General features: G+C 40.0%; 1 protein-coding gene across 1 annotated transcript in view; it reads left to right on the top strand.

Annotated features, from left to right (window-relative positions):
* The first annotated feature begins 10,951 nt into the window (after positions 1–10,951).
* A2ML1 (alpha-2-macroglobulin like 1) overlaps positions 10,952–11,228 on the top strand; it is a 39,771-nt gene continuing 39,494 nt past the window's right edge. The window contains exon 1 of the mRNA XM_049102675.1: positions 10,952–11,070. Within this exon, the coding sequence (XP_048958632.1) occupies positions 11,006–11,070 (65 nt within the window). The 5' untranslated portion in view covers positions 10,952–11,005. The remainder of the gene's footprint in view (positions 11,071–11,228) is intronic.

The following is an 11,228-nucleotide window of genomic DNA, read 5'->3' as shown; positions in this document are numbered from 1 at the left end:
TGCATCTCCCTGAGAATTTGTTCAAAATGCAAATTCTCAGGCCCTGCCACAGATCAATGACTCAGAAACTCTGGGACAGGGGCCCAACAAAAGCTATTTCAACAAACATTTTTATCATGTCTCTCTTATGAATAAATCAATTGAAACAAAAGATAGATTCTTTGAGGGCACCTGGCTGCCTCAATTGGTAGAGTGTGTAACTCTTGATCTTAATGTTGTGAGTTCAAGCCCCACCCTGAATGTGGAGCCTACTCAAAAAAAAAAAACAAAAAAGAAAAGATAGATCCTTCTTCCTAGTAGGTGAAATTAGCTGCAGGAAAGAACAATTAATTAATGGTGCCACTAATTCCACTAATCATAAAATCATACCAACCAGGAGCTACACACAGGGAAGAACATTGAAAGAGTGTGAAGAGCAGGAGCAGAGGAAATTAATTTGAAGTAATTAAGAGATGGATAAGATGTGGGATAATCTTTGCCTTTTGCTCCTTATTTATGCATTCACACTGAGTACCTAGACTAGGGGAAGAATTAGCATAAGCTTTGACTCTCTAAAGCATCTCACAGAATGGGTTGAGAAAGAAGAAGTAAAGAAGTAAAGAGCGAGAAGACAAGATGGTTGGTGCTATGGTCAACCTCACTAGGTACCCAGGTTTGGAGGCACAGGAAAAAGAGAAGTTAGTTCTATCTGGAGCAGTGGAAACTATGAGGTAGGGTAGAAATGCCCTCATGGAAGTATTAGCTAAATCTGGAAGGATGATGAGAGATTCTCCAGGTAGAGGAGGAGAAAAGGCAATCCAGGCAAAGGGAATAGCACAGATGAAAGCTACACATATAATAAAGTCTTTTCCTGTCTGCCTTGCTATGTCTCTCTTTGTCTCTCTCTTCTGCTGATCATGTGGAACCCTCAGTGTAGCCATACAAAAGTAAACATCTATCTACAGATCTTTCTCTATTTATTTATTTAATTTTTAAAAAGATTTTATTTATTTATCCATGAGGAACACAGAAATAGAGGCAGAGACAATAGAAGCAGGCTCACTGCAGGGATCCTGATACAGGACTCCAGCCTAGGACCCACGTGCCCAATATTTCTCTTTTTAATGAAAGTTGCAAGTTTTTCAGTTTAAAAAACACTGAAACTAGGGGTACCTGGGTGGCTCAGTTGGTTAAGCATCTGCCTTGTGCTCAGATCATGATCTCCAGATCCTCTGACTGAGGCCCTCATTGGGCTCCCTGCTCAGTGGGGAGCCTGCCTCTCCCTCTGGCCCTCCCCCATGCTCGTGCTCTCTCTCTCTCTCTCTGTCAAATAAATAAGTAAGTCTTTTTAAAAAAATACTGAAACAAATTTACTTTTGTTGTTTTTTTCCTAATCTCCAGATCTTTTTATTATTATTATTTAAAACATTTCTAAAAGATAGTTTATTTAAGTAGGCTCTGTACACAACATGGGCTCAAACTCACAATCCCAAGATCAAGAATCACATGCTGTACTAACTGAAGCACCCAGGTGCCCCTATTTTCATTTTTAATTATGGTAAAAAAAATGATATAAAATTTACCCTTTTAATCAGTGTTAAGTATACAGTTAAGGAGGGTTAATCATATTCACATTGTTGTGTAACAATTCTCCAAATCTTGCTTATATCATTCTTTAAAATGCTGATTGCATGAAAGTTGCTAACCCTGAGAAATCTGTTCCACCATAATCTTTAATAATATTAAAGCTAAAAAAAAAAATATTAAAGCTAACATTTGTAGGAAGCTAAGTATGTGTCAGGCACTATTCTATATACTTTCCATGAATCAGATCATTTGATTCTTACACCAACTTTGTAAGATTTGTGCTATTATTATTCTCATTTTGTAGATGAAGAAACCAAAGCACAGAGAGGTTAATACCTTGTCAAGAGTCACACAGCTAACAAATGGCATTCAGTATACAGATGCTTTGCACCATTGTCTTTCTTCTGCAAGACTGGTATGTTCCGGTTGCCAGGGCAGCAAATAGCTGTTTTAAATCTCCCTTTGCAGTGAGGTTAACTTCCTAGAAATTCAAGCAAATACATTTGATGTAACTAAGCACCCTTTCTAACTCAGGGAATACTATTTTTTCATTCCATGATTACTATATTACTGGATGCACAGATAGCTCCCATAACTAGAACCATTCCTTTTTTTTTTTTTTTTAAAGATTTTATTTATTTATTCATGAGAGACACAGAGAGAGAGAGGCAGAAACACAGGCAGAAGGAGAAGCAGGCTCCATGCAGGGAGCCTGATGCGGAACTCGATCTGGGACTCCAGGATCACGCCCTGAGCCAAAGGCAGGCACCCAACTGCCAAGCCACCCAAGTATCCCAACTAGAACCATTCCTATATCTGTCCTAGCTTCTCTTTTAGATCCACAGGATTGGAAAATATTCAATACTATCCCAAAGTTAATCAATCTTATCTGCTAGAATCAAAGGGCCAGGATAAAAGACTAATGGCTAAAGAGAATTAAGGTTTCTTTCTCTCTTTGTTTTTTAAGATTTTATTTATCTATTCATGAGAGACACACAGAGAGAGGCAGAGACATAGGCAGAGGAAGAAGCAGGCTCCCAGAGGGAAGCCTGATGTGGGACTTGATCCCAGGACCCTGGGGTCATGACCTGAGTCAAAGGCAGAGGCTCAACCACAGAGCCACCCAGGTATTCTGAATTAAGGTGTCTTTATGGGCTTTTGGAAAAGCTGAGAGAAGTAGACATGAGTAGCAGTGGGCCCTGAAAAAGTTACAAAGGGAAGAGGAGAAAAAATTCATCAGGAAATTCAAAATATGAGAAAAGGAAAAGGTGCCAAAGAAATTATGCAGAGTAGGTTCCTCAGTGTTTCTTCTTTTTTCATTCCCTTTGTCTTGACATGTAAAAAATGCCTCATCCCTATGATGTAGCCCAGAATGAACTATTTTTTGCTTTAGGCAGTCATTTATCTTTTAGAGTGATTAAAAATGGATTAAAAAAAAGATTTTATTTATTTATTCATGAGACACAGAGAGAGAGAGAGAGAGAGAGAGAGAAGCAGAGGGAGAAGCAGGCTCCCTGCAAAGACCCCGATAGGGGACTCGATCCTGGACTTCCAGGGTCACGCCCTGGGCCAAAGGCAGACGCTCAACTGCTGAGCCATCCAGGAGTCCCTAAAATTGGATTTGAATGGATTTTATGTTTATTTTATTTGATATAATTTCCAGAGATCTTCATTTATTTGTGCAATTTCTGTCTGGTATCTTGAGAGGAGTTAGCTAACTTTCTGTAAATGATCAGATAGTAAATAATGAGGCTTTGCATGCCAAATGGTCTCTTTAATCCCTCAAGTCCACCAGGATAACACAAAGGCAAATGAGTATTACTGTGCTCAAATAAAACTTTATTTACAAAACTTGTAGGAGGCTGGATTTAACCTGCAGGCTATAGTTTACCTCTCCCTGTCATATCTGCGGCCTTAAGAACTTCCTTTATTTTTTAATTTTAATTTTTAAAAAAGATTTAATTAATTAATTAATGAGAGAGAGACAGCATGTGCACGAGCAGAAGGAGGGGCAGAAGGAGAGGGAGAGGCAGGCTCTTTGCTAAGCAGGGAACCCAATGCAGGGCTTGATCCCAGGACCCCGAGATCATGACCTGAGCCAAAGGCAGATGTTTAACCAACTGAGCCACCCAGGTGCCTCAAGAACTCCCTTTAATATTCCTTGTAGCACAGATATGGCAATACATTTTCTCAGCTTTGGTTTCTCTGAAAAAGTCTTTTTTCCCTTCATTATTGAAAGATATTTTTGTTGGCTACAGAATGCTGAATTGGGGGTTTTTTCCTTCAGTATTTTGAAGATGTCAATCCATTATCTTTTGGTTAACATTGTTTCTCATGAGAAGTTTAGTATAATTCTATATATAATGCAGTTTTTCCATATATAATGTAGTTTTTTCCTCTGACCATATTCAAGACTTCTTCTTTATCTCTAATTTCCAGGTTGAAAATAAGGTGATTAGATTGTGTGTTTTTATTTTTAAGTAGGCTCGACACCTAGAGTGGAGCCCAGTGTGGGGCTTGAACTCACAACCCTAACATCAAGACCTGAGCTGAGATCAAGAGTTGGACGCTTAAGCAACTGAGCCACCCAGGTGCTCCTAGGTGTGTTTTGTTTTGTTTTATTTTCCCTCCTCTAGGTGTGTTTTATTTATTTTTTTTATTTTTATTTTTTAATTTATTTTTGATAGTCACAGAGAGAGAGAGAGGCAGAGACATAGGCAGTGGGAGAAGCAGGCTCCATGCACCGGGAGCCCGACGTGGGATTCGATCCCGGGTCTCCAGGATCGCGCCCTGGGCCAAAGGCAGGCGCCAAACCGCTGCGCCACCCAGGGATCCATCCCTCTAGGTGTGTTTTATTTTGGCATTTATCCTGCTTGGAATTTCTATGATTTTTTATTCTGTTTTTAGAGGTCTTTTATTATTTTTGGAAATTTCTTACCTCTTATCTCTTCAAACATTTCTTCTACTTGTTCTCTCTCTCTTCTCTTTCTAGGATTTTTTTTTTAAGATTTTATTTATTTATTCATGAGAATACACAGAGAGGAGAGAGAGAAGCAGAGACACAGGCAGAGGGAGAAGCAGGCTCCATGCAGGAAGCCCGATGTGGGACTCGATCCTGGGTCTCCAGGATCACACCCTGGGCTGAAGGCGGCACTAAACCGCTGAGCCACTGGGGCTGCCCTCTAGGATTTTTTTTTTAAAATATTTTATTTATTTATGAGAGACACAGAGAGAGAGAGAGAGAGAGAGAGAGAGAGAGGAGCAGGGACACAGGCAGAGGGAGAAGCAGGCTCTGTGCAGGGAACTTGATGTGGGACTCGATCTTGGATCTCCAGGATCAGGCCCTGGGCTGAAGGCAGTGCTAAACTGCTGGGCCACCGGGGCTGCCCCTCTTTCTAGGATTCTAATGACATATATTTTATTTATTTATTTATTTATTTATTTATTTATTTATTTATTTATTTATTTATAAAGATTTTATTTATTTATTCATGAGAGACACAGAAAGAGAATGGCAGAGACCCAGGAAGAGGGAGAAGCAGGCTCCATGCAGGGTACGTGATGTGGGACTTGATCCCGGGTCTCCAGGATCATGCCTTGGGCTGAAGGTGGCACCAAACCGCTGAGCAACCGGGACTGCCCATGACATATATTTTAAACCAGTTGATATGTTCCTGTAGCTCTTGGATATGCTATTTGATTTTTTTTCCAGTTTTACTGAGAAATAATTGACATACATCCCTGCATAAGTTTAAGGCATACAGCATGATAGTTTGATTTACAATATTGTGAAATGATTACCATAATAGGTTCAGCTAGCATTCATCTTCTTATATAGATACAATAAAAAGGAAAAAAAGAAAGAAAAAAATTCTCCTCTGATGAAAAAGAACTCTTTCCTAATTGGGGAGCCTGGTTGGCTCATTTAGTGAAGGATGTGATTTTTTTTATCTCAGGGTCATGAGTTCAAGCCCTCTCTTAGGCATGAAGCTTACTTAAAATAAAAATAAAATAAATTTAAAATATAACTTTCCTATAAATCCTACAGCAGTGTTTGCTAGAGTCATCATGAAGTACATTACACCCCTAGTATGTATTTATTATATAGCTGGATGCTTGTACCTTTGACCACCATCCTTCAACTCCCCTTCCCCTCTATCTTTGGTAACCACAAGTCTGATCTTTCTTTCTATAAGATTTGTTTGTTTGCTTGTTTGTTTGTTTGAGACAGAATGAGTGTGCATGTGGTGTGGAAGTAGAGTAGGGGCGAGGGACAGAGGGAGAGGGAGAGAGACAATCTGAAGCAGGCTCCATGTTCAGCATGGAGCCTGATGTGGGGCTTGATTTCCCAATCCTGAGATCATGACCTGAGCAGAAATCAAGAGTTGGATGCATAATTGACTGAGACACCCAGGCACCTGTTTTGTTTTTTAGATTCCCACATAAAAATGAGATCATATAGTATTTGACTTTTTCTGACTTATTTTGCTTAGCATAAGGCCCTTAGGGTCCATCCATGTTGTAAATTGTAGGAGTTCTTCTTTTTTTTGGCTAAAAAATATTCCAATGTGTGTGTGTGTGTGTGTGTGTGTGTGTGTGTTGTGTGTGTGTGTATTCATATATATCACAATTTCTTTATCCTTTCATCCATCAGTGGACACTTAGGTTATTTTCATGTATTGTCTAAATAATATTGCTGTGAACATGGGGGTGCAGATATCTTTTCAAGTTAGTGTTTCATTTCCTTTGTATATAGTCCCAGGAGTGGAACTGTGATATCATATGATAGTTCTTTTTTTAAGTTTTGAAAATCCTCCATACTGTTTACCATGGTTGCTGCACCAATTTATAATCTCATCAACAGCTCACAAGTGTTCTCTTTTCTCCACATATCAGCTAGTATTTGTTACCTCTTCCCTTTTTGAGGAGATTAAATTTTTTTTCCACTTTTTTTCTTTGTTTTTTAATTGGATAATTTCTATTGAGCTATCTATAAGATAGATATTGCTTATTTTCTGAACTGTGTCAAGTTTACTTATGAGCCTGAAGAAGGAACTGCTTATTCTTGATACTTTATTTATTTATTTTTTTTTATTTTATTTTTTTTTTTAAAGATTTTATTTATTTATTCATGATAGTCACAGAGAGAGAGAGAGGCAGAGACACAGGCAGAGGGAGAAGCAGGCTCCATGCACCGGGAGCCCGATGTGGGATTCGATCCCGGGTCTCCAGGATCGTGCCCTGGGCCAAAGGCAGGCGCCAAACCGCTGCGCCACCCAGGGATCCCGATACTTTATTTTTTTTAATTTTTAGCACTTCTAATTGACTTTGTCACTTCCATCCTTCTGCTGAAGTTTCCCATCTGTTTATGGATGTCGTCCACCTTTTTCATCACATTTCTTAACATATTACTTCTAGTCATTTTATTTATTTATTTATTTTAAAGATTTTGTTTTAAAGTAGTTTCTACATCCAATAAGAGGCTCAAACTTACGACCCTAAGATCAAGAGTCACATGCTCTACTGACTGAGCCAGCCAGGAGCCTCTCTTCTAGCCACTTTAAAGTCTCATTTAGGTAGATCTTACACCTATATTATCCCTGAGTCTGGTTCTGTCAGTTGCTTTGTATCTTCAAAGGGTGTTGTCACCATTGTTGTCTTTGTCATCATCAGCATCATCATCTTTTTGTAAGTCATAATAATTTTTTTCTTTTTAAATAGAGCTCTACACCCAACATGGGGCTTAAACTCACAATCCTGAGATCAGGAGTTGCATGCTCTACTGACTGAGCCAGCCAGGCACCTCATCGTATAATTTTTGATTGAATGCCAGACATCTTATGTAAAATGGGAAATTTACGTTAAGTAGCCTTTATGTCTGAAAAGGGACACATGTCTTCTCAGGCAGTTTAGCATGATAGATGGGAGTCATTCTAGTTAAAAGATGAGGTGGATTTAGGGTTTGCTCTTTCAGTGCACCATAGGCTTCAAATTCTTATGGTGCTTTATACTTAGGATAGGGTCTGGAATGCTGGGGGGTTTTCTCAATGTTTGTTTTCCACTTTCAGCTCTCAACCTTCTCTATATACAATATAGGCACCACAGAGATGGTCTCTCTCTATATTCTTGCTCTGCCAGGGGTGAACTGCTGCTACTTGTATTTTGCTAGGGTGCTTATGAGAGGGTGTAGTAGTTCTCTCTTGTCCTTTTCACCTTCAGTTCTCTCTTGTCCTCTTCACCTTCAGGCTCTCTTGTCCTTTTCACCAGTTGATATGCCTGGGCTTGGAGGATAAGATTTTCTTAGGATTCCTGCCTCTACTCCCAATCAAACTCTGCCTTGTGTGTGTGTGGCAGGTCTTATGTGGGAAAGATTTTTCTGCCCTTCCTTCAATCTTAGAAAACCTCTGCCCTTCCTTCAATCTTAGAAATGTGCACGAGGAGTTCTGAGCCCACCCCACCTGCCACCTGCCCTGCGCACCTCGGCCCCCTGGCGCTTCCTAAAAGCCCCCCTTCCTGTGGCCCCGACAGCTGTGGCTCCAGGCTTACTGAAGATGTGCTTGAACGGGCCCAAATCCCCGAGGTGCAGTTGTGGGCTGGCCACCCTCCATGCACGGAGTCCCACAGGACTGTGCGGCTCACTTCTGAGAACTGACTGCATCAAGGCGCCGCAGCCTCACCATATCTGTAACACAGTTCCTGCCGTTTCCTTGAAGACCAAGAAGTGATCATAGTATTACAATGAGCTCTGCTGAGAGCTCTTGGGCGGCCTCTGGGGGGTGGCTGCCCCTTCCCGGGGTGCTGGGGAGGGGCTGCCACAATGTTTAGTCTCCAAAAACACAAACGCTTGTGACGAGAATCTCATTAATGTACTTTAAATTACAGTTGCTTTTTTCTCCTAGCTTCATTTTTTTGTTGAAAAAAAAAAAAAAGAATCCCATAAAATGAAAAAAAAAAAAAAAAAGTATGGGTATAGAATTCTAGGCTGAGATCTATTTCTTTTCTCTCCCTGTGGGATACATGTATATATATATATATATTTTTTTTTTTCTTCTTTATCCTTCCCCTGGCAACAGTGGGTCTTTACCTGTGCAACAATGGGGCAACAGTATTTACTGCTACTCCCCAGAACTTTAAGCCTTTGGAAGGAGTCTGAGCAGCTGAGGCCTTTCCTACAGGATAGATAATACTGCCCTCTATGTCTGCACTACTATGGGAGGCTCTTTTTAGTCTCATTCTTTTGCAGTCTTTTTTTTTTTTTTTTAAGGTTTTATTTATTTATTCATGAGATACACAGAGAGAGAAGCAGAGACATAGGCAGAGGGAGAAGCAGGCTCCTCGTAGGAGCCCGATGTGGCACTTGATCCCTGGACCCGGGATCACACCCTGAGCTGAAGGCAGACGCTCAAACGCTGAGCCACCCAGGCATCCCTTTTGCAGTCTTTCTTATGAGCACTTGATAAAGGTCTTAGAAGACATCCTGTAAATAAGTACAAGCTTCCCATGTGGCACACAGAGATTTTTTTGTAGTTACTCTAGCTCACACTAGACCTTTAGTAATTCATTAAAAATTTAGCTATGTTCTTACTTGGTTCTATGATGGCTTAAATACCTCCCATGTTCTGGCACAGATGAGACGATTCAACACTCAGTCTCTTCTTAGAAGGAACTGTGCCTTCTTGGATTTCAGGCTACTTGAGTTAACCTGCACCTTTCAACTTTTTGGTTCAAGAAAAGTTATAGTGATGCCTGGGTGGCTCAGTGATTGAGCATCTGCCTTTGGCTCAGGTGATGATCCCAGGGTCCTGGGATTGAACTCCACATCAGGCTCCCCACAGGGAGCCTACTTCTCCCTCTGCCTATGTCTCTGCATGGCTCTCTGTGTCTTTCATGAATAAATAAATAAATAAAACCTTAAAAAAAAAGTTACAATTTTGCAGCTTATCTATCTTTTTCTCACTATCAGGGATGGAAAAATGCTCTTTCCAGTTTTTTTTTTACATCCTAAGTGGAAGTGGAACTTCCTACATATTGTTTTGTTTTGTTTTTTCCCTACATATTGTTTTGTATCATATTCCCTCTTTCCCACCCTGCCATTCAATTAGTATTGCAAACAATTCCCCTTGTCATGGAAATATTATTTTTAATGGCTGTGTATTATTGCTTGATATTAATATAGCAAAATCTTCAACCAAATTTATATTATTGGGCATTGTAACAGACCTAACATTTGATTTTCTCAGAATTTTATCCCAATATACTTACTATAGCAGTGGACTCCTTCCTTTAGAGAACCCCCATGTCCAATTCATGTGTCTTTTTGGGGTTGCCAAACGTAGGACTTTATTGTACTGGCCTCTGGGTGATAAGAATGACCCAGGTCCTTTCTGTTGTAGTATCTTGGCTACAATGATCAATTCAGAAGTGAACATGTGAGTAAAGGAGGAACAAAATCCTTCTCAGACATTTCTCTGAGTTGGATAAGAAATTTCTGTCTCTTGGGATCATAGAGCTGGAAGGATTCCCAGCTCCCTCTTCTCCACTACTTGATGGAAATCCTGTGTGCAAGGGGACTGAAAGATTGAGAGAAATGAGTCTTGGCAGTGTCAATGCCTAATTTCAGGCCATAACATTTCCATTTTCTCTGGTTCCTTCAATTCTTCATGTCTGATCCACCTAGTTACCAAAAATTCTTTTTTGTTTAAGTTGGTTTGATTTGGGTTGATTATTGTTCCAGAAAGTATCCTCACAAATTCATATTGAAGGTAGCATTCAAGTCTTGCCATTATAAAGAATACAGTGAAGAAGCTTAGAGTAGATAGATCTTTTGCATATATTCAGGCTCTCTCTCCCCATTAAGAAACATTTCCAAAACAGGAGTTGCTGGGTCATAGAAATTGAAAAGGGTTTTGACGTGTGTGAAATTGCCTTCAGAAAAGTTTTCCATTTATACTTTTGTAAGGAGTATATATGTCCCTATTTCTATATAGTCACTCAAATACTGAGTATTATTAATTTTTTAAATTCCCAACTAGATATATACTGCTTTTCTATTGATACTGTTCCTATATCTGTGTTCCCAAGTATGTCTTAATAGAATAATAAAAAGAGAACAAAGATCAAGTGTGGATGGAAATTTGGAATGAAACCAGAAAAAAAGGGAGGAGTCCAAAATTTGTTCTGAGAGATTTCCACTGTGAATACTCAGCCCTGAGTTTTCCCCAGAATAGGTATTAAGGACTGGCTGAGCCAGTATGAATGTACCAGGGAGAAATAAATTTGAGGAAGTGAACAGAAGTCCTACCTAGGGTTACCACCCTAGCCTGAGGCTCTAATAGGTGATTGGCTGTAGCTTTAATCAAAGCTCCTGTGGGGTTGTATATATGTTATAGCATGGATGCAGACTTCTGGTTCCTGCTCTTGAGGAAGTTCACCCACAAGGATGTGGGCTCAACTCCTTCTAGGAATATTGACCCTATCACCAGCCATTGCAGAAAAATATCTCCCGTAAGTGTTTGGTATCAGAGTTGACTGAAGGCAGAGGGCAGGTGGCTTCTTTTTTTTTTTTTTTTCTTTCAGATTTTACTTATTTATTCATGAGAGACACAGAGAGAGGGGGGGGGGGCAGAGACACAGGCAGAGGGAGAAGCAGGCTCCATGCAGGG

Source organism: Canis lupus, chromosome 27 (genome assembly GCF_003254725.2).
Source record: "Canis lupus dingo isolate Sandy chromosome 27, ASM325472v2, whole genome shotgun sequence".
Lineage (NCBI taxonomy): Eukaryota > Metazoa > Chordata > Mammalia > Carnivora > Canidae > Canis > Canis lupus.
Note: the sequence above shows the minus strand (reverse complement) of the source record. Positions and strands in the feature narration are given on the sequence as shown.